Raw genomic sequence first — 24,215 nt, forward strand, 5'->3', positions numbered from 1 at the left:
TTAATTGTGCCTTTGTTCTGGTACTGGAATTTGTTGCATGCCAATAATTTTAGATGAATGTCCCAATCACCTGATGCTTTGGTCACAAGGCACTGAACAGGTAGAAGGGCAAGTGTATGGTATAAAAGGAAGAGAGAAACAACGTTAGATCAGTACAGAGACCAAGATGGCCAAGTTGATGCTTCTTACCGGTAAGTACAAATCTGAAATTCATAAAATGGTGTAACTTTTCTCTACTGGTGGAAGAAACTCATTCTGTAATTCTCATTCCTTACTTTTTCGTGCATATTCTATTATTTAAAAGAGAACAACTTTTAATTAACTGAATGGATTTCAAAATAACTGAGCAAGTTGATTTTATTCTTGCTATTCTATAGCAAAGATTTCATTCACTACCATATTTCCTTACAAAACCAGAAGTGTTGCTTCCCTCCATTCCATAGTGTGGAGAGAAAGCTTTCTTTGTTCAGGATATTTGGAAATCAGGAATTCCCTCCATTGGAGAATGACCATAGCTCAGTGGAAAAACACATGCTTTGCATGCAAAAAGTCCCTGGTTCAATCCCTTGGGTCTCCAGATAAGGTTGGGGAAAATTCCTGGAGACCCAAAGATGTTCCCTGTAATACTTACAACTGAAAATCTTGCAGATTTTTAATCAGTTGTATCAACCCCTTCTTTCCCCACTATTAATTTTAGTTTTTGAAAATTCCTGCATAATACTTAGCAATGAAGTCCAAGTAGCATGCACAGTGTAAATTATACCTCCATTACAATTCATTTGAAAATTCAAGCAGTTAATGTGCTTCTATTTAAAATCGTGTTTGAATAACTATATAATATAGCGGTCAGTATATAGCCTACAACAAAGTCTTTCATCAAAACAGAAATTTTTTGCCACTCTTCTCAAAGTTAAATAATGATACACTATGATTTCTAAACAACTCATAAAAGTTTATACATATTTAATTTACAAATTATTCCCTTTTTCTTTATAGGTCTGGTGCTCCTGCTGAATGCACAAATAGGTATGGAAAGCAGCTCTTTAAATTAATGTCTAAGTGTCACCTAGTCGCTACCTGTGTTGGAGTGACAGCCTGGGTGATAGGCCATTAAGGAAAACAAAGGAAAGGGGCTCTATGTGAGGCAGCAAATGGGTGGGCCCTTCCCTCAACTCATAGATAGTTAGAAGGACAAAGCCTGAGTTTAGAGTTGAGTTGCAGTGATGTGACCTAGAGGTAAAGCACCTCTTGAGAGCAATGTTTGATTTCCATTTGATTCCAAGGCTGTAATTTTGGGAGAAACAAGAGCCTCTGTGGGTGTTAATGCTGTGAACCCCTCCATCATAGGTGCAGGTTGCATATATGTGTAAATAAACCCAATATCATAAAAACACCACAGTCTCCACAGTGGCAGACTGTGGTCTTTTCAGTGGAGCCCATAGCTTTTTGTGGTATTTTGCATTTCTCTAAACGTTGCAACACAGTTCTCAGCTTTCAAAACCATTGAAGGGGATTTTGAAATGCATATTTTGGGGAAAAAAAATATGTTTAGAAAATTTGTGCATTTACATTACACTAAGCTGCACGTGTCTATCTCTAAGAATATTGCAGCAATCCCTCCTAAATATCACAGCAATGAATGCTCTTCTGCACCTACTATAATGACATGCCAAATCTGCAATACATACTAAGACCTGGCAGGTATACATGTTTTATTATAGCTAAAGAAAATGCACACTTGTCTTTCTTCTTCTCACCCTTCAGTCTTCCTCAATTCCATTTAAACTTTTATTATAACCTGTCCTATTTGTCTTGATAGGTTCTGCCTATGTGCTATCATGCTACTTCACCAACTGGGGCCAATACAGACCAGGCCTTGGGAAATACAAGCCCGACAACATTGACCCTTGTCTGTGTACTCACCTGATCTATGCCTTTGCTGGGATGCGCAACAATGAGATTGCAACCATTGAATGGAATGACGTCACTCTTTATAAATCTTTCAATGGCTTGAAAAACCAGTGAGTATCCATGAATAATGGTCACCCGCCCTTCCCACATTCTGCTTCTGCCTTGTTTATATGAGGCTTAACTGGAACAGAAATCACTATCATATGCCTTCCTGCCCAGAGGGATGCAATGGCCAGGGTTGTAACCTAGCTGAACCTAGGGCTACATAGAACAAAGAAGCAAGAAAGTTTGAGTACATGTGGAGCTACACTACTACAAGGTTGTCAGCTGATGTTGGGATGCAAACCAATAATATAAAGTGACTCATTCTAGACTACTTGACAGATCGTCTGACATAAGAAAATGGGGTTCAAGATTATAAAAACAAACACAAAATAGATAGCAAGATGGCAGCAACTCGGGACTCCTTGTTCCAGAAAGAGGGTAGATTTAATCTCTGCAATCTCTTCCATGACAGGAATGGGGACCTGAAGACTCTTCTGGCAATTGGAGGCTGGAACTTTGGAACAGCACCGTAAGTTGAAGCAATGCTTGCATACTTCATCCTAGTAATAGAGAAAAGAATGCACATAATAAGTAGGTAATTATCTTCTACCCTCTTATGGCCACATTACAGATTCACTGCAATGGTTGCCACTCCTGAGACCCGCCAGACCTTCATCAACTCTGTCATCACTTTCTTGCGCCAGTACGAGTTTGATGGGCTGGACTTTGACTGGGAGTACCCTGGCTCTAGAGGCAGCACCCCTCAGGATAAGTCCCTCTTTACTTTATTGGTTAAGGTAAAACCACTGATTATGTTGTTCTTATTTCACCACCACCACCCAGAAAGGGAGAAGCCAGATTGGATAGTTTAGCATCAATTTATCTCTGCCTTTATTCTCCTAACTTAGGGTGGCCAAAACCAAATACTGTGGACCACAACACCCACTGCTCCTTACCGTTGACCATTGCTGGCTGAGCTGATGGGAGTTGTAGTCCACAATGGAGGGCACCATATTGCCTACTGCTGCCCTAAAGTCAAGGAAGGAAGTCACTCTCACCAGCAGAGATGAGCAGCGGTCTCCCATTGCCATAGCAGCATAACAATAATGCTACATAGGGCTACAACATGTATGCTGCTATCCTACACACAACCACCTGGGTGTAAGCCCTACAGAAGATGGTGGAGCCTGTTTCTAAGTTAGCATGTGTACGACTGTCCCATTACTCAGTTAATAGGTTTTATCAATCTTTTAAAAACTTGCTATCAATTAAAAATTGCCTCAGATTGATGGGGTCTTTATTTTTAATATCATTATCTACAAAAACAAAAACTGGTGAGCATCATTTTAGAAGAGACACACAGAAGTGGGTGCCTCTTCTAAAATGGTGCTTCCTGTGACAACACCTAAAACAGGAGTGGGGCAACTTGTGGTCCTCCAGTTGTTGTTTCACTATAACTCCAATCAGCATAAGCTAGCACGGCCAGTGGTCAGGGAGGGTGGTAGACCAACAACATCTGCAGGGCCACAGGTTCCTCACCTCTTACTTTTTGCAATAAATTTTTATTCATAGGAATTTTTTATAGTCTGAAATTGTCACTTTAATTATTTTGTTGACTAAAATTCATAGGATTGGCTCAAAACCCGAACAGTAACAAGATTGTGGGGCTCTGTCAGAAAATTCACATTTACCTTACTGTTTGCTTTGTAGGAAATGTTGGAAGCCTTTGAGAAGGAAGCCAAACAAGTGAACAGACCCAGACTCATGGTCACTGCTGCTGTTGCTGCTGGTCTTTCCAATATTGAGTCAGGCTACCAGATTCCTGAGCTTGGCCAGTAAGTACAGTATTTTAGGTGCTTAGTGTCTGTCTGTCTGTCTGTCTCTCTCTCTCTCTCTCTCTCTTTAAATTTAACTTCTGTCTTTTGTATATGCATAGGTGAAGATACCCTTAAAATTAATGTTATTTTGAATCATCTGATGTGTGTCGTATTGTTCATCAGTTGCACACTGTGCGTTAAAGTGAAACCAAGCCAGTATGTGTCATTGGTAAAATCACTATGCCAGCATCATAGGCATAGAGGCAGCTGCAGTATTAGCATACTGGCTGGTTTTAGGAGAACAGTGTACCTTACAGCCGGTCCTAGTACACAGAGTTACTTCAGGTGACAAGGCAGCCACAGATACTATTTCCTCTGTTGATTACTTTAATAAAGCTATAGATATTCATCCTGAAGGATAAACCTAAGAAGGTTGGCTAAAAAAACCCAATGATCAAATATTCTAAAGTCAAAGTCACAATAATGATCTGTTTTGAAGAGCAAACTGGGCCTGTGATGGGCTTACACTATGGAACTGCATTTATGGGTCTAATTATACACCAAATGCTATCATATATAGTCAGAAAAAAGAATGGTGGTGCTACTGCATAGCAGAAAATGGGCTATGGTCTAGAGAGGTAATGTTTGTGGAAGATGAGACTGCAAAAGCCTTAGAAGCATAGGGTTTATTCAACATATTACTAATAGTTGCAAAGAAGAAGAACTGGACACAGAAACATTTAATCTCCTCACAGGTATCTGGACTATTTCCATGTGATGACCTATGACTTCCATGGCTCCTGGGAGAGATACACTGGAGAGAACAGCCCTCTGTACAGAGGTCCTGCAGACACTGGTGGAAACATCTACTTCAATGTTGTAAGTATAAGTTGAAAGTAGGGCTGGGGGAGACATTTAAAGGTCAATCTGCCTAATTTGCACTTTTTGAAACAACATGTAAACTGAAACATAGCCATCCCTTGAAATTCACACTTTCCCGAATATTGCAATGCAATTCTTCAGGAAAATAATGTGTCAAAAGTACATACACTAGGATAAGATGTGCATTAAAAAATAATACACTAGTGAACATAACATACAAAAAGGCATTGTATTAGGGAAAATTGCTTTGCAAAAAAAATGTGTATAAGGCAAAAGTGCTTACTTTAATGTAAATCATACGCTGATATGGAAATGTGGAGAACCAAATTTAAGGGTGGAAAAAAGAAGAAACTGAGAGAGAAAACCTGCAACTGGCAGATTCTCTCATCCCAAGCTGGAAGCCTATTTTTACAGGGTGCTTCAAAGCCTGCCAGGAACTAAACCTTAAAAAAAAATGAAGAAATTAACATTCCACTTTGCAAGCAGAGAGTAACAAATGATTTGCCTTTGTAGGACTATGCCATGAACTACTGGAAGAAGAATGGTGCCCCAGCTGAGAAACTCATTGTTGGATTCCCAACTTATGGACACACCTTCATCCTCAGCGATCCATCCAACACAGCTGTTGGTGCTCCCACAACTGGCGCTGGGCCTGCTGGACCATACACAAGACAAGCTGGCTTCTGGGCTTACTATGAGGTTTGTTCACTTTTCCCACCACAATCCATTAAAATATTTATTTGCGTCACTCAGTTTACACTATACAGATGAAGAATATAATTCTAAAGATAGGCCAATCAAATAAGAAATCCTACAAAGATGCAACAACTAAATTTTGGCCTAATGGCTTGGAAAATATGCTGTTTGCACAAAACCAGTGTTGCAAAAAAATGTTTCTAAAGCTTAGTAGCCAGTGAGATTTTTCTCAGTGCCAGACAGAAAGCGAGAAAAAAATTCCTCCATAGGGATCAAGGGACCATTTTTTGTATGGATATCACTAGCTAGGGCACCTGGGTTTTAGAATTTCTGCTCAAGATTATACTGAGATGAAGTAATGTGGCTAATGCACATTGGTTTTTGGGGTAGGCAGGACTTTCAGATAACTGAGGACAAGATAATAACTTTTTTCACTATGCAGCCAACAAGGTATTTTCAACTCTTAATACACATTGTGCCTCCTTTTTAAGCCATGGAGGAAATACTTATAAGCTTTATGATGCCTATGCAGATTTGTGCAGTGATACGTTGAGTTCACTTCTCTGCACTATGCACGTAGCATTATGAGACAGCAACCAAGACAGAGTCCTGCAATGATCTACAAGGTGCCTTTTTCATTTCCTCTGTTAGATCTGCACCTTCCTGAAGAATGGAGCCACTCAAGCTTGGGATGCTCCTCAAGATGTGCCTTATGCCTACAAGGGAAATGAGTGGCTGGGATATGACAACATTAAGAGCTTCCAGATCAAGGTATGGTACCAATCTCACAAAAGTATACATTCATTCTGGTGCATTAGAATGTCTTGGTAGGTTCATCAAGAGTTTCAAAATCAAGGTATGAGGACTGTGACTGATGTAATGCCACTAAGTACAGGTTCTCTATATAGTAGATTTACTTGGGCATCTTTCTTGGCATCTGACAGGCTGAGTGGTTGAAGAAGAACAACTTTGCAGGTGCCATGGTTTGGTCTCTTGACTTGGATGACTTCACTGGTACTTTCTGCAACCAAGGCAAATACCCCTTGATCACCACCTTGAAGAACGCTCTCGGACTGCAGAGTGCTAGTAAGTAGCAGCAGCAGCAGGAAAAGCTCTCAAAACGATTGTGAAAGCCAAAGTTCCAGCAAAAGTTCATAATGTTGAAAAACAAGTCACTGTTGCTTATTTTAGAACTAACCTCCAAACTGAGGTACCAAGGTCAGTTAAGTCACTTTTAGGCCTGTTTACAACATGCTCAATAAATTTCAATATCAATGATAGCACTTTAAAAAAAAAATAGAGAATGAGAACAGTTGGATTTGGAAGGTTTTGGAGGGCAAAAAAATAGAATGCATTATTAAAGGATGGGGGCAAAACAACCAAGAAGAATTCACCACAACTATAGAATCAGGGACTGATAAGACTTGGGGAGAAAGGGCTGCTGCAGTCCAGAGTGAAAGAGAAGGTATATTTTGGAGATCATATCACGGGCACTGAATGCAGAACCCATGTATTCATAAATTAAGAACGTTGGAAGCTGCCTTATGCTAGGACAGACTATCAGCCCATCTAGCTCAGTGTCATCTAGACCACAGATCTCAAGGGTCTTTCCCATCACCAGGTTCTGGACCCTTTAAACTAAAAATGCCAAAGGCTGAAGCAGGGACCTCCTGCATGCAAAGCATATACTCTACCACTGAGCTGTAGTTCCTGACCTACTCCACAGATAGCCAAGTACTTTAGATTTACAGCCACAGGGACCCTCAAGTTCTGGGAGGATTTGAGCTGGACTGTACAACTCATCTGTGTATGAGGTTGAATTAACCTTCAGTTCTTACTACCTGTTTGGAAACAGAAAAAGACAAGTTCTCAAAAAACTGTCGGGTCACAGTTTATAGCTAGTGACCTGCATTCAGCTCAATGGATCACAAGTTGTACAGATCTAGAGTAGAATGAGAAATCAGAGGTCTTTTAAATAAGATTTTTAAAAGCCTTTTCCTTGTGCTCATGATTGATTGGTGCCCTCTACAATTCCCATAATCCCTGACCATTAGCCAGGCTGGCTGGGGCTGATGGGAGTTGCAGATCAGGAGATCACCTTCTCTATTCACACTGATGTGGATCACACACTAGGGAGAAAGTACAAGGCAGGTTTTCTTTGTGGAAAAAGCCAAACACATGTCATGTAGGCAGAAACCTTTAAATCAAGTTCAAAATGATGTAGAATTCACATTTTGAGCCAATAGTGGTTATTTGAGATGGCTTACCCTCTGCTTCTCTTCCAGGTTGCAAAGCCCCATCCAAGCCCATTGAGCCAATCCCACCAGCCCCCAGTGGTGGTGGAGGAAGCTCCGGTGGCAGCCCAAGCAGTGGATCTGGTGGCAGCCCAAGCAGTGGCTCCGGTGGCAGCCCCAGCACTGGAGGCAGTGGATTCTGTGCTAGCAGAGCCGGAGGCCTGTACCCAGACCCAACAGACAAGAACAGCTTTTACCACTGTGTGAACGGCAGGACTTACCTGCAGCATTGCCAGACGGGTCTTGTCTTTGATGCCAGCTGCTCATGCTGCAACTGGGCATGAAGTGATCAGGTTTTTTAACTCCATAGCCTTCCCAATCCGACATTCCATGTAGCTGTAAAAGTGAAATAAAATTCAGCAAAACCTATGGCTCTTTCCTCTGTGTGAATTTACTTGCATGGCATGTAGGCTTTGCTATTCTTTTCACCTGCTTCTCCTGCTAGGGCTTGCCGATCAGAAGGTCAGCTGTTTGAATCCCCGCGACGGGGTGGGCTCGTAAAAGGCGTTTCCGTACGCTGCTCTGGTTCGCCAGAAGCGGCTTAATCATGCTGGCCACATGACCCGGAAGCTGTCTGCGGACAAATGCCGGCTCCCTCGGCCAGTAAAGCAAGATGAGCACCACAACCCCAGCGTCATCTGTGACTGGACCTAATGGTCAGGGGTACCTTTACCTTTAAAGTTACAAAGGAAATGTAGCTTATAATCCAAGGGGAGCTTCCTGTGATACTGGCTTCCTGGTTGACTGTTGAACCAGTACCCATAAAACTATGTTATCCAGCCTTTGCTTTTGGTTACTTGCAACATTGCCCCATGTGGGTGGTGGCACCCATGTGGCCTCCATGACACTCACAGCCTGCCATCTAGGCCAGTATCATGTGGCCAGCAGAGGCTGCATGTACCTGACCCCCAACAGAGGGGGATCCAAAAACAGGTGACCCCGCAATGCAAAACAACAACAACAACAACATACCTTCAAAGAAATTTACCTTTCACATAAACTATCATTATCTGCATTTTATACAAAAAGTATTGAAGCAACTTAAGAAGATAAAGCACAAAAAGATAAAATCAACTAACAGTAAAAAAAATCTAACAAACAGTCCAGAATACAAAATCTCTAAAATGTTCGTTCAACAACACAATAAGACCAGTCCTACCCCATCCCACCAAAAGGTCAGAACCTAACTTAGCTGCCAAAGGGCTGGGTAAATAAAAATGCCATAGCCTGGCACCCAAAAACTGACCATGAGGTGCCAGGCACCACTCAAAACAAGGGGAGGGGGCACTCATGCAATCTGTCATAAAGCATTGTTAAACTATAGCATAAATCAGTGGTTCCCAAACTTTTTTCCCATTGACCACTTGGAAATTAATACAAAGTTCCTAATATAGGTGAATCAATATGAATTCATCTTCACAACCACGTTAGATTTTATAGCATCTAGATCTAACATTACACTTTGTAGCCATCTCAGAGGTGTTGCTACCAGAGAAAATAATGGATGCAGAAGTAGAAAATGTGGTGTCAGTTAGAAAAGATAGCCCACCCTTTCACCACAAGGCAAGCCTGTCTATCCACAAGCCCCTACTGACCGACCATGAAATCCTATAGCACAGAGCAGATCCCTCTCAGAAAGATATGCTTGGTCCCAGACAATTTATTTTATTGCACAAAGCTTTGTAGATATGCAAACTTTTGAATTATGTAGATTCCCCACCTCAAATTTAACTGTGTTACACAAACTGGCATACTCAGTTGGCCCAAGATGGTTAAAATTGTAGGAGAGGGAAACAACATTGACTTTAGACCTCCAAGCCAGACTGAAGACTTGGATGATGCCTTCCTACAGCAGATTGCCAAACATTCAAAAAGGAGAGATACAGTAGTTATAGGAAATTTCCAGTATCTGTTGGAACTCAACTTTATCATGAATGTAAGGTCCAACCAATTCCTCCATTGCCTCTCTGACAATTTCATTTCCCATAAGGTGGAAGAAGCAACAAGAGGATCATCTGTCTTGGATCTGGTCCTCACCAACAGAGAGGAACTGATTCACAAAGTAGAAGTACTGGGAAACTTGGGAGGAAGTGATCATATCCAGGGACATAGGAAGGGGGGGTGGTCCGCCCCAGGTGCCATCATGGAGGGGGTGACAAATTATCAAGGAGCAATTACTGCCCTACTAGGGTGGTTCATAAGAAACCTTTTTTTGAAAATGCCTGTTCCAAAGGTCTTATCTTACTACACTAGGGATTATATGGCTATATATGAAATTTCATGCATATCAGTTAATATCTTGACCCTCCTCCACAAAAATAGCTGTTTACTTGGCCATTTTCCTATGTCGTGAAGGCTGAATTTTCAATTCAGTGGAGCGGGGTCAAGATATTAACTGATATGCATGAAATTTCAGATATAGCTATATAATCCCTAGTTTAGTAAGACCTTTGGAGCAGGCATTTTTTTTAAAAAAAAGTTTTTAATGACCCGCCCTACTGCCCCACCCTCCGCTGGGCTTCCCGCCCCCACCTCCAGTCTCCATTGTTGTGTCTTTATTCATTGTGTGTCCTGGCTGAGGGGGAAAACAGAAGAAGGATGGCCATCGGTCAGGGATGGTCTCCTGCATTGCCCCAGGGGGTTGGCTAGATGACCCTCAGGGGTCCCTTCCAACTCTACAGTTCTCTGGTGCAGACTTGTGCAGAGTTTTAGGTACAAGTTGGATGCAAGGCGTGCATAGGATTGCAGCCCATCTTATGCATCGTCGGCTCGGGAATAAGTCCCACTGATCATGATGAGACTAGATTGCTGCTGTGCAGTCCTGTTTCTTAAATAAATGTTTTCCTTTTCAATAATACAAAGCATGGTGAAACCACAATAAATAAAACCTCCCCTTCAGTAGTTTCAAGCATTACGACAGGTTTCACATAACATCTGTACTGCATTGTTTACTGTGACAGCACCTGCACTTTGGAACTCCCCGCCTATTGCAACAAAGCACATGCCTTTGCTAGACTCTTTTCGGGCACCTGCTAAAAGCATTCTACTTTAGGCAAGCATACCTAGATGCTTAGGAAGTTGAAGTAATTTTAATCTTAATATTTTAGCTTCTGTATGTTTTAAAGTAGGATTGTTAATTTTTCTTGATTTTACTGTTGTGGGGTTTTTTGTTTTTTGTTTTGGTAAACCACTTTGCAGGTTAAAAAAAAATTAAATAAAGAAACAATAAATATAAATAAAATAACACAAGCCAAAACACAATCCATCCTGTAGATTTAAGTATCTGTCCATAGTCACCTACTTGTTATCAGGGGCCCAGAATCCACATTCCTTTGTAAGAAAATATGAAACAATGTAAAAACATTTTTGCAGGCAAAATAAAAATAAAAAATCAATGGGGGGGTGACAAGAAATTTTCCGTATCAGGTACCACCTGACCTTCCTGCGCCTCTGATCATATCCTCTTGAGTTTCATGACACAGAGGCAAGAGAAAGCTGAGTGTTGCGTGCCCAGGCACAACACCACCCACCCACCCAGTCTTATAGAATACGGTAACCAGGCAAAAAACAGTACTTTGGGTCAAATAAGACCACAATTTTTATTGATTACAGGTATAAGAGGTTTGGCATAGGCATTGGGTATAACCACTGACTTCAGGCCTGCCAGCAGAAGTAATTCATTTTAGGGTGAACCTGGAAACAAGAGAGAGGGAGATGGTTTGAACAACACAGGAAGCCAAACTATGGTTTACCAGAACCATACAGAGCCCCACATTGGGCAAAAGATTCCTGCATTGCAGGGGGTTAGACTAAATGATCCTTGTGGTCCCTTCCAACTCTATAATTCTATATATGGGCTCTCACAGAGGAGCTCACATTCACTTTGCTATACCAGATTGTTTTTTACACCTGTGCTGAGCTAAGTCAAAATTTAGCTTACTGTGTCATTGGGAATCTAGGTGTCAGGCATGGGGGATTCTCTCCTCCCCCAGTAGCATCAAGGAGCAGGGAAGAAACCAGAAAGTTCATATCTGTCATGCATGAGCCAGTCTCCAAGGGAAGTTTGCAGCCAGCTCCCAGTGAAGGAAGGAGCCAGGAAGGGTTAACTGCAAGACAGGAGGATTATAGCAGAGAACCAGCTCCCCCACCCTTAGGAATGCCAACTGATAGCAGAGTTGTGGAGAGTGAGCCAGCAGCTTGCTAGCGTGCCAGTGAAGGGCAAACTGCAGGGACTAGAAATGAAAGCAGCTCGGAGAGCAGGAAAGACCATGGAAGTACACTCTCAGAGAATGAGGAAGAGGTTGGAGCTGACACCCTTAGCCCAAGATCTAGGCGTATGGGGGGGTCTTCGGGACAGAATACGTCAGAAGAGGAAGTTCGGCTGTTTCTGGTCTCACTGGAAACACCCTCCTTAGAAGGGACATCTTTATGAACGGACGGCTGTGATCGCCGCTCTGGTGAACTGGTTTTTTTTTTTGCAATAAATCTTCCTTTTTCATTAACTACGCTCGTTTGTTATCAAGACTCCTGACAACGTTTATGGTTTTGTTCAGTCATCGTGGTGCAAGACAAAGAATCCAGTCCTTAACTCTATAGTGACATTCCTCACTCTGAGCTCCTCCCCTTCTTTCCCCAGCAACCGTCCTTGGCTACAGGCCTCAGGAGGCAAATGGCATTGAGCCCTTTGCTCTTCAATTCTAATTGAGCAGCAAGTATGCGGGGATGGTGGCTCTTCTATGCTTTCCAATGACATATCTGCTGGCAGGTCTCCCCCTCCTTCTCCTAACACCTCATAACTTGGCAGCTCTGAGTTCTACTGTAATTCAGTTGTGTCTCCCTCTTCTCTTGAAACTACTGGGGGGCGATCCCCCCACTCCCCCTCCTCCTCCAAGGGAAGCAGAGGAGAAGGAGAGGGCAATTCCCAGCCCTCCTCTTCAGTTCAGTCCCTGACACTCGGCTTCTTCCTAACTATGAGCTGTTGCCAAGATCTGTTCTTGACTGCAGCTCACAGTCCGAGATGAGAGAGATTAATCACAAGCCCAGTTGCAGAAAACAGCTCTTGGCATCCTTAGCCATTGGCCATGCACCCAGTGGGAGTTGTAGTCTGAAACGTCTGAAGGGCACCAGGTTGGGGAAATAAATAAAAAAAATAAAAAATTATCCAGTAGCACCTTAGAGACCAACTAAGTTTGTTCTGGGTATAAGCTTTCGTGTATATGCACGCTTCTTCGGATACGCTGAAACGGAAGTCACCAGACCCTTATATACAGAGGGAGGGTGGGGTGGGGTTTTTCTCAGAAGGGTAGTAGGAGATGGGTGATTGACTCAATACTATGGTAAACCTGTTGATGACTGTTAACAACTGCTATTAGTCCTACAGGAAAAAGCAAGGAATAGTATGCAGACGACCAAAAATAGCTTTAGCATATGTAATGAGACAAGAATCCAATATCTCTACTGGATTTTCAGTTTAGTAATAAGTTGTAATTCAGCAAGTTCTCTTTAAAGTTGGCAATAAACCCAGATGCCAACCTTGCTGCTACATACACCCAGACAACACCATCACTGGACCCAACAACATCAAACATGCCATCTCAGGCCTATTTAATTGCTCATCTTTTAACATTGTGTATGCCATCAAATGCTAGCAGTGCCGTTCAGGTTAGACAAACAGGCCAAACCCTACACCAAAGAAATCACAAAACAGAGAAGCCAGTAGGAGAACACTTCAGTCTCCCAGGACATTCAATACAGGATCTCAAAGCAGCTGTCTTACTACAAAAGAATTTCAGAAATAGACTTGAAAAAGAAGTTGCTGAATTACAATTTATTACTAAACTGAAAACTATGGAGCGGCCATGGAAGCTTATACCCTGAACAAACTTAGTTGGTAGAAGGTGCTACTGGACAATTTTTTCATTTATTTTGACTGCGTCAGACCAACACGGCTACTTACCTGTATCTAGAACCAGGTTGGGGAAGACTGTCATTGAGTGCAGTTGACTCACAACTTACATGCATTTAACTTGCATCATCGGAGTTTTAAGTGCTTGGTTGCCTGCCAGTTGACATGGCACAAATTAAACGCACGCAAGGCAAAGAGCTTAAAGTTCTTTCCACAGTGGGCAAACCTGATGCAGAAAGAGCTTTAAGCTCTTTGCTTTGCTTAAGACGCTCTGGGAGGCTCTCTGCCTTGCGGGGGGGGGGGCAAGGCTTGCTTGGCACAATGGCTTAGAAAACATAGGGTTTCTTGCCTGGGGACAGTTCCAGGATTGGTTTGACTATGCACAATTTTGGCTTGAAGCACCATCCCCAGAACATAACCCTCACATGTGTTGTGCATCAACTGTATAACAAAGAGATTTCATATTAAAGACATAAAGCTGTTTGTATCTTTAATATTCAAAATGCTAAAGACTACTTAAAATGCAAAATGAAAGTCACCTATAAAAAGACATTGTTCACATGCACTACAGTGGTACCTCGGGTTACATATGCTTCAGTTTACATACACTTCAGGTTACAGACTCCGCTAACCCACAAATATTACCTCGGGTTAAGAACTTTGCTTCAGGATGAGAACAGAAATCGTGCTCCGGCGGTGCAGCAGCAGCAGAAGTCCCCATTAGCTAAAGTGGTGCTTCAGGTTATGAACAGTTTCAGGTTAAGAACAGACCTCCGGAACGAATTAAGTACTTAACCCGAGGTACCACTGTACAGTGCTTTCACATGACCATTCCCTAAAAAGAACTATGTTATCTGAGCTTTTTTATTAAGTCAGCAAAAAATAATTGTAGTATATACGGACAATAAAAGAACTAAAATGAGTACAATAGCAATAAGGAAAAATACTGGTGCTGCCCAGAGGTTAAAGGTCAGTAACATGGCAAGGAGAAAAGGGATTAGGAACCAATATTTGGCTGAATTGAAGCACTGTGTAAATATTGGTATTTCACTGGTCACTTATGATTAGTACCACATATATTTGTTTGTCTGTGATTTTATAAGGTCCTGGCCCACAGAACTGCAAGCACCACAGCAGCTGTGCACCTGCTCTCAGAAGCCATTGGGCCTCCAAAAGCTGGAGCCTCAGGTAACCTTCTAAGGGGTGTCACAAGTGCAAACTTGATAAAAGGGTTTCAAATGTAAGCTATCATGCTGGTGGATATCTCCAATAAAGGTTATTAATAAATGTCTTGTTGACATTTTGATAGTGGCTTTGGTGTAGCAGCACAGAACACTGTGCAGCAATGTCATGACATTGCACCAAATGAATACAGGACATTGGATTGATTTCACTGGATGACTCTAAAGTTCAGGAATTTTTATTTTTTTCCAGGACTCCACATTCATAAATATTCTTAAATAAAAGACAGCAAATCACTGAACACTTTCTGCATGATATTACAAGGAAATAACACTTAAAGATTTACATAAACCAAAATTAACTTTGGAATAATTTCCAGTAGCATCTATGCAAGAAATAAAAGTAAAGATTTCTATGCAGATGACCTGGACTGGTTTTTTAACTTTCCAAATATCATCATACCAGTTTGTAACTTTAAACTAATTGCTAACTGAGATAAATTGGACTTAAGTATGATGAAGTCCTCTAGATCCCACCCAAATTTAGGATTTCAGTATGAGTGAACATAAATCCAATTATTTTATTACAACAGGGCCCCAGACTGATTATAGTAAAAACAAGTGCTTGAAATCCACTAATTGTAAATGCCATTTCACTATTAACTTTTCCCTTAAAGACTTCGACCAGAGTCTTTGTAGAGGTTTGTGTCCCTTAAGAGCAGAGGAACCAAGCTCTGAGTCTTTGTAGAGGCAAAGGCCAACTGACCACAAGAAAATCAGTGGCTGAATAGAGCAAGGACATCAAAAATGTGACTCCACAAAAGCTGGCAGTGCCAGCAAACCAGATAGACACACAAAACCTTGTTGGGTCTACCTGCCATACAGTTCACTTTGAAATAATTTTATCTATCGTCATTCTCTCCACTAACATTCCGCAGTCATATTCCTTGAAACGCTGTTTACACAGCAATCCAAACATTGTTATAACAATTAGAAGCATTAATAGCCACTATCAACTCCACACAGATTAGAGCAAACACATTCCCAAACAGGCTTTATGTCCATGAGGCTATTATTGTAGCTCTGTCATTTCCATAATGGCAGCAGGTTTACATAATCCGCTGTAGGAAAATAACGGCAAATTGCAGAGGTGAGATGGAAATATCTATTTAGTAATCCATTAACTACCAATTAGCTTTGTCAAAAAGCTGATTTGGTTATCTTTTCTGATAAGGAGCCATGTGATTAAATAAGGATGTCGTCTATAAAAGGCAGTTGAGAATTATGGAAAAGTGGTACACAGATCAACCATGGCCAAGTTGATTCTCCTTACCGGTAAGTCTATAATGACCACTTTATGTCTATACATTGTGTTATTGAGTTTTATTCTTAAACACTGTAATGAATGGGCCAGTCTGAAATGTGACTGAGGCTGCAATCCTATCAAGAGGTAGTTGGGAGAAAACTGCATTGTACATAATGAGACCTACTTCTGAGTAGGGATGGAGGGGAAATTCGATTTTGTTTGCACTTTATTGACTACCTAGTCCACATTTCTCAAACCAATATACAAACTGAAACACGGCTATGCTTCGAAATGCACTCTTCTCCAAATTTTATGATGCAGTTTGTCAATCAAACAAAAATGCATATATTAAGGGAAAATGTGCATAAAACCACATGTTAGTGAAACTAACATCCAAAACTCCATATTAGGGGAAATTGCTTGTTTTTCCTTGGGGGGGGGATCTCAGAGCCATTATTATTTAATGCAAAACATTCTTGGGTTCATCATTTATTTGAATGCCTTTTATTTTTAAGTCCATATGATTGGGCTCTCTTACACACACACACACCTACCTCAATGGCTTATTTCTTTACTCTTTATTTCCTTCATAGGTCTGGCGCTTTTGCTGAATGCTCAGCTGGGTAAGTAATAAACAGGTAGAGGGAAAGCAATTGAGCTGTGTTGAGCATCTCCTATGCCACTAGTGGCACTTTCAGGAGCTTATTTTGGGAGATAAACAAAAATACACCAAATAAATAAAATGTTTAAAAAATGGATCTGCCTGTTCCTAAGGAATAGCATTAAGATAACGAGATAATTTCTGAGTTGAATTCATGCCCTCTCCCTTTACATGGTAATGTGCATTCCTTCATTTATTTCAAAATACCCTGTTGGGGGTTTTTGGGTGAGAAGTTCTTGCTTATTCTTCTGAATGAGGCCCAAAACTCTGTCCCAAATCCTGGCTTGTAATGATAATAATAATAATAATAATAATAATAATAATAATAATAATAATAATTGTACCCCACCCATCTGGCTGGATTTCCCCAGCCACTCTGGGTTCATTGTGGAACATATCCTACTACTATCACAACTTTTCTCTTAACCATAGGCTCTGCCTACCAGCTGACATGCTACTTTACCAACTGGGCCCAGTACAGACCAGGCCTGGGAAAATTCAAACCTGACAACATTGACCCATGCCTGTGTACCCAGCTGATCTATGCATTTGCTGGCATGAAGAACAACGAGATCGCCACCATTGAGTGGAATGATGTGACCCTTTACCAATCTTTCAACGGGCTGAAAAACCAGTAAGTTGCCTGATGAGAAGTTGGTTCTAGTTTATTATCTTAAATTGCCTGCAGATCATTTTCTGCAGAGTGCCTCTCTGAAAACATCTGCATGATTGGTAGCAAATGCCTGATATTATACAGTATAAGGCAGGAAACCACAAGGCTTCTCTTGTGAAGTTGTTGCAGTAGGATATGACAAATCTAGAATGTATCAAGCAGCACCAGACCTGTTTCAGGTACAAATGCATTTATATACAAATTCCAGTGAAAGTTGTTGTATACCTTTTTTTCCCTCCTTTTTTTTTTTTTTGGAAATGCAACTTTGTTATCTGAAAGACCCACATAGAGCAGTCCTGCGTGGAGTACATTGCAGTATTCTAAATGTGAGGTTAGCACAACGTGTACTATTGTAGTCAGGTAGCTATCCTGGTCTAGGAAATGCTGTATGTGGCAGACCAACCATAGCTGGGAATACATCCTCCTAGCCACTGAGGCCACTTGAGCCTCTAGTCAAAATGATGGCTCTAGGAGCACTCCCAAGCTATGCACCTGCTCCTTCAGGAAGTGGAACTTCATTCAGAACAGGCCATCTACACAATTCTCAGACCCAGAAACCACCCACCATCAGTATCTCTATCTTATCAGGATTCATTCTTTGTTATATTTATGGTAACATGCCGATAACTGTCCTCCAAATCCCATACAGATGTCAAAAAGCATGGGAGACAGAGTAGAACCCTGTGAACTAGACAACACATTAACAGAACTGATCTAGGAGTCAATGATATCAAATGCCACATAGAATCAATAGGGTTGCAATTATCCTTGTCTGTCTCCTAATATAATCAGACAGGGTGGCCAATGCTATTTTAGTGGAAACTACATGAAATGCTCTGGCTCGCCAGAGCAGCGATGTCACGCTGGCCACGTGACCCGGAAGTGTCTTCGGACAGCGCTGGCCCCTGGCCTCTTGAGTGAGATGGGCGCACAACCCCAGAGTCTGGCAAGACTGGCCCGTACGGGAAGGGGTACCTTTACCTTTACTTACACTGAAATGGGTCTAAATAATCAGCACCCTTGAAATCGCAATGATTTCTCACTGCTCCAGGAAAGGGTGAAACAAACAAACAAACAAACAAAAATGGTTATTTGAATAGCCTTATATGAGATGTGTCACAGTCAATATTTTATAGCACAATAGTGTCCCTTCTGCCCAAGGAAAAGTAATCATCAGAGGATGCTGAATAAAAAAAATACAGAACTGAACTTAATCTCTCTTACTCCTTTTTTTCAAGGAATGGACAACTCAAGACTCTCCTGGCTATTGGAGGCTGGAACTTTGGAACAGCTCCGTAAGCACCATAACATTTTTCTTGGGACAATTCAGTGATGGGGTTTGACTCAAGGACTCGAAGTCTGAATTATCATAACCTTAATTTGAGATCTGAAAGAAATTGGCTCACAAGTCAAATGATGATATGGGAGGTTTTTATCTCCCCTGCATACTGGATTTGGCTCACTTATTTGAACCATTTACAATTATTTGATTTTTGGTACCTGACTACGGAATCCCTGGTGTATAAATTTGGTGCACCATTTTCACGGTTGTGACAGCTGCTTTGGGATGGATGGGTTGCAGTGTCTTGAGATTTGGGGTTGGATTGGGTAGTGCATTGCAACTTTTTATTAAGTCTTTTCTTGCTGAGTGGAGTGAATGCTGATTGTAGTTATTTCTCCTAATTCTCCACTTCTCTGGTTCTTGCCTAGCTTCAATGCAATGGTTGCCACTTCTGCAACTCGTCAGACTTTCATCAACTCAGTCATCAAATTCCTGCGCCAGTATGAATTTGATGGGCTGGACTTTGACTGGGAATACCCTGGCTCTCGAGGCAGCACTGCTCAGGATAAGGCCCTCTTTACTATTCTGGTTAAGGTAAGATAAGAGTTGGTGCTGTGGGTAGGGCAGCTAATGGGAGGCAGAGCCAGGAGGTCACTATAGGCGGAATCAACGTACTCTGGTTTCCTCTCTATCCCCCTCCCTTGCAAAAGATACTGTGGACAATTAAGCGATTCCCATACACAAGAATGAGATATTTAAGTCACCTAGGAAGAAAGCTGGACACCTGGAAATTGTACATATCTAAGGGCTAGCATCAAATACATAAATGTACCTGCGATTTTTCAGTTCTATGTATACCAAGGAAGATGGGCAGAAAAGATTCCAGAGAATCTCTGAATAAATTGAATGTTATGAATATGACTGCATGGGACACAGGACTGCTGCACTCTAGTTTCCTATGTTATGTTGCAGGAAAAATAAGAGTACTGCCCCACCATGTCCTAGTAACTACCTACCTGCAGACCCTCAGATGTTCCAGCTACCACTTTGCTATTGACTCTCTCAATGTCTATGCTTATCATATGAAACAGGGGTTTCCTCCTTAAGAGTGGGAGGGTAATATACAGCATGATGTAGAAGTAATTGCTACAGCTCTTCTTCTCTTTCATAGGAAATGCGGGAAGCCTTTGAGCAGGAAGCCCAACAATCCAACAAGCCCAGGCTCATGGTCACTGCTGCTGTGGCTGGTGGACTTTCCAACATTGAGTCAGGCTATGAAATTCCTCAGCTGGGCCAGTAAGTATACTGTATTGCAGATGTACTTGGGCTACTGCTTAGAGGTGTCTATTGAGTGAGCAATGGATAAAGAGATATCACCCTTTTCTGCCTCAATAAAGCAAAAGGGTAGCTGGGTAGGTCTGCTCTCTCTTCCTAAACTCCACCTTAACACAGATCTTTGCTTTGCTCTCAGCTTGATGAAGAGTTCTAGAGAACTCAAAAGCTTGCTCACTATTTTGTGACATTTTGGCTGACCTAATAAAGGTATTGCCCTACTTATGGATTTTGGGCTTTTTCTGCACAGAATTTAGAAGACCAGGTATAGATTATCCATATCAATATCACAATTCTAATTGTCAACCTGGTAAGATAGCAAATTGGCCACAAATGAACCCGTCTCTGAATACCTACGTACCTACCCCCCCCAACAGGTACCTGGACTATTTCCATGTGATGACCTATGACTTCCATGGCTCCTGGGAGGGATACACTGGAGAGAACAGCCCTCTGTACAGAGGTCCTGCAGACACCGGTGGCAACATCTACTTCAATGTTGTAAGTATATTTCAGAAGTTTTGTCACTAATAGCTAAATCAGCTTTCCTCAACAAAGGAAATAAAGCTGCCCCAAAATGTTCTGATTGGAGGGAAGGGGAACTAGAAATAAAGAGATCAGCTTTAAATAAGGAAATTCACTCAAGGAAACTTCCAACTATGTCTTTGGAGACATTTTAGCACTGTGTTTTCCTTATAGGAATATGCCATGAACTATTGGAAGAACAACGGTGCCCCAGCTGAGAAGCTCATTGTTGGATTCCCAACTTATGGACACACCTTCATCCTCAGCAACCCATCCAACACAGCTGTTGGTGCTCCAACATCTGGGGCTGGACCTGCTGGACCATATACAAGACAAGCTGGCTTCTGGGCTTACTATGAGGTATGTGCCACAAAGTTATGTCCGTGAGAAATTAGGGGCAGATTTTGTTATCTCAACAAGATAGGGGATGAGATGAGGATTAAGCAAGCGTCTGTTTTGGAGATCATTGTACTCAGTCTGAAGGAACAGGTATGTAGCATGGGGTGCTCCTAGATCTATCACAATTGCCTCCATGGCAAGAAACGTCTTAGGCCAGCTTCATCTAGTATGTCAGCTACAGCTATTCTTGCTCACAATAACCCATGGGCTGAAAATGGATTTTTACTGTAATGTGTTGTAAGTGGGGCTGCCTTTGATGTTGGTTTGGAAGCTGCAATTAGGGGCTGCCTATTGCAAAATAGCTCCACTATGCTACAGAGGCAAGTTAAAGGTGCCTGCCTTGACATATATGGCCCTATACATCTCAGGACCTAGATACCTGGTGGAGCATCTTCTCCCAGAGACCCATCAATGCACTATGATCTATGGGGGAGGACAAGAAAGATATAAAATAAAGTAAAACATCATGCAGTGAATGCCTGACCTGAGCTTCCCTTTTTTCTAGGGGATAAAAAGCTTATGGTTCAGCAGAGGCTAGGGTGGGAGGAACACTTAGAAAAGTCTCAATTTATTATGGGCCAATTGTTGGACTATTTTTTAGCATGAAATAGTACTGCAAATAATTTTATTCTTATTTTTTATTCATTTCATGAAATTAGCTATTGCTATAGTTATATGATTTCATGCAAGAATAAACTAGTTGACTGCTATGATAGCACAAGGTTACTGTTCTGGAATTATGCATTCCAAAAGTGTTAATAGCCAACTTCTCAAGCAACTATATTTTAAAAAATAGCAGAACACAGACAAAAAATATTTCATAACTCAAATCTACAAAAACAGCAGTACAAGATAAACTCAAATTAAATACAAGATTGCTGTAGGTTACTGGACGTAACTGGGTTTATTTTTTAATTTATACAGTGCTTATTGCAGCATTAGGTGCAAGAAGAACTGTGTCAAATACACATTTCCAAAAAACCCATAGTTTTTCTGTTTGAAGGCAACATATGAAATCTGAGTTAGTGCTGAAATTGTTTTAAATTTCTTTCCTGGGAGATAAAACCTGACTAGCTTTGTTCTTGACTCACTCATTACAGATTCATGCAATGGAGACATAAGATCAGAGGTATCTTCTGACAAAGATAAACAGCTTTAAATCATGTTTAAAAACTAATAAGTCAGTTATAAACTTTAAGGGACTGATTTCCACTACGTTTATTAGCACAAAGCCTCTCCTCCACAAGCAAGCTATTCTTCAAGCATGTAAGCTGGTAATATTGTGTGCTGCTCCCTTCCAGATCTGCACCTTCCTGAAGAATGGAGCCACTCAAGCTTGGGATGGTCCTCAAGATGTCCCTTATGCTTACAAAGGCAATGAATGGGTGGGCTATGACAACATCAAGAGCTTCCAGATCAAGGTATGGTACCAATCTCACAAAAGCATACATTCATTCTGGTGCATTAGACTGTCCAGGTAGTTTCAAGACTGGTTTTTTTGTTTCTTTCTTCAAAGGCTGAATGGCTGATGAAGAACAACTTTGGAGGTGCCATGGTTTGGGCCATTGACTTGGATGACTTCACTGGAACTTTCTGCAACCAAGGCAAATACCCCTTGATCACTGCCCTGAAGAACGCTCTTGGTCTTCAAAGCACCAGTAAGTACCAGCAACAAGACGCTTTCTCAAATTAACATGTGCATATTGTAAATGGCAATACAGTCATGTCTCAGTAATGCTAATAATAAAAATACACCACTTTTCTTAAAACACATACAAATGGTTCGAGCATGGAAAAAGCAGCATCATGCACATCACAGTATACATTCTGGTTTAAGATTAGAAAAATTACCGGTAGAAACTAAGAGAACAAAAACTGGCAGATCCCCTGGTTCAGCAGAGCATGGGAACTAAGGGATTCAGCCAATGGCTTCATAAAAAGGTGAGCTTTGAAGGAGGTTTTGGAGGGAGATGGGAGAGGTGGCATCAGTGGCATAGCGTGGGTTTATCAGCACGTAATTTGCGCCCCCTAACCCATGGATTTTAACCCATTGGATTTTAGGGGCAGAGAGCTGCGAGTGCGAGCGCGCCCCCCCCCCCAGATGATGCGCCCGGTGCGGCCGCCCCCCCTGCACCCCCCACGCTACGCCACTGGGTGGCATCATGCAGTTTTCAAGCAAACAAGGCAGCAAGAGAGAAAAGATTAGAGCAATGACAAACAACAATACCTTCTGCTTTTGTGAAACTGATCTTGGAAACTATAGCCTAGCACAGAAGTCATCCTACCCATTGTTTTTAGACCTTTTAGTTCCCATTGGTTCCCGAGCGGGAGTTGATCACGATGTGGATTTGCCAAGCGTGCCTTCCTCTTAGCACATTTCTCCCTTGCGTTCTGAGTTCGAGTGTCTTCAAAGTCCATGACACCTTTGGTAAAGGCTGTTCTCCAACTGGAGCGCTTGCAGGCCAGTGTTTCCCAGTTGTCTGTGTTTATACTACTTTTTTTAGATTTGCCTTGAGACAGTCTTTAAACCTCTTTTGTTGACCACCAGCATTACCCTTTCCATTTTTAAGTTTGGAATAGAGTAGTTGCTTTGGAAGATGATAATCAGGCACCCACACAACATGACCAGTCCAATGAAGTTGATGTTGAAGAATCATTGCTTCTGATCCTATACATCTAAGTGTGTAATGCTTTTTTTCTATTTCAGGCTGTACCGCTCCTGCCCAACCCAATCCTCCAATCACAGCTGCTCCTAGCGGTGGAGGAAGTGGCAGTGGAAGCTCTGGCAGTGGAAGCTCTGGCAGTGGCAGCAGTGGTGGTAGCGGTTTCTGTGCTGGCAAAGCCAATGGTCTGTACCCCGTGGCCAACAACAGAAATGCTTTCTGGCACTGTCTGAATGGAGTCACCTATGAGCAGAATTGCCAGGCTGGCTTGGTCTTTGATACAAGCTGTGAATGCTGCAACTGGGCATAAAACAAGATTATCCAGCTCTTACCTAGGCTTTTCAATTTAAACTCATGGCAGAAAATTAAGAAATAAAAGTGTGCAAGTTAAAGCCTAGTGTGTTCATCTCTTTCATTATAATGTTTTGGCATTGCCTAGTTATTTCTTTAGGTAAAGGTAAAGGGACCCCTGACCGTTAGGTCCAGTCGTATACGAATCTGGGGTTGTGGCACTCATCTCGCTTTACTGACCGAGGGAGCCAGCGTATAGCTTTCGGATCATGTGGCCAGCATGACTAAGCTGCTTCTGTCAAACCAGAGCAGTGCACAGAAACACTGTTTACCTTCCCACTGGAGCAATACC

At 41.8% G+C, this 24,215-nt stretch overlaps 1 protein-coding gene across 2 annotated transcripts; it reads left to right on the forward strand.

Annotated features, from left to right (window-relative positions):
* The first annotated feature begins 118 nt into the window (after positions 1–118).
* Positions 119–23,964, forward strand: LOC309372058 (acidic mammalian chitinase-like). Of its 2 annotated transcripts, none has more exons than XM_081915258.1 (11): positions 119–191; positions 997–1,026; positions 1,820–2,021; positions 2,429–2,485; positions 2,588–2,753; positions 3,667–3,791; positions 4,529–4,652; positions 5,169–5,354; positions 6,003–6,122; positions 6,296–6,437; positions 7,637–8,014. In XM_081915258.1, exons 1-11 carry the CDS (start codon positions 167–169, stop codon positions 7,927–7,929), a joined length of 1,470 nt encoding a protein of 489 aa, XP_081771384.1. In that variant the 5' UTR covers positions 119–166; the 3' UTR covers positions 7,930–8,014. The 2 variants fall into 2 exon arrangements, with proteins under 2 accessions (XP_081771384.1, XP_081771385.1); XM_081915259.1 differs by lacking the exons at positions 119–191; positions 997–1,026; positions 1,820–2,021; ... (6 more) ...; positions 6,296–6,437; positions 7,637–8,014 and adding exons at positions 15,959–16,066; positions 16,631–16,660; positions 17,131–17,332; ... (6 more) ...; positions 22,426–22,567; positions 23,617–23,964.
* Positions 23,965–24,215: the final 251 nt, after the last annotated feature.

The sequence above is a fragment of the Podarcis melisellensis genome (assembly GCF_964234715.1).
Source record: "Podarcis melisellensis genome assembly, chromosome: 6".
NCBI lineage: Eukaryota > Metazoa > Chordata > Lepidosauria > Squamata > Lacertidae > Podarcis > Podarcis melisellensis.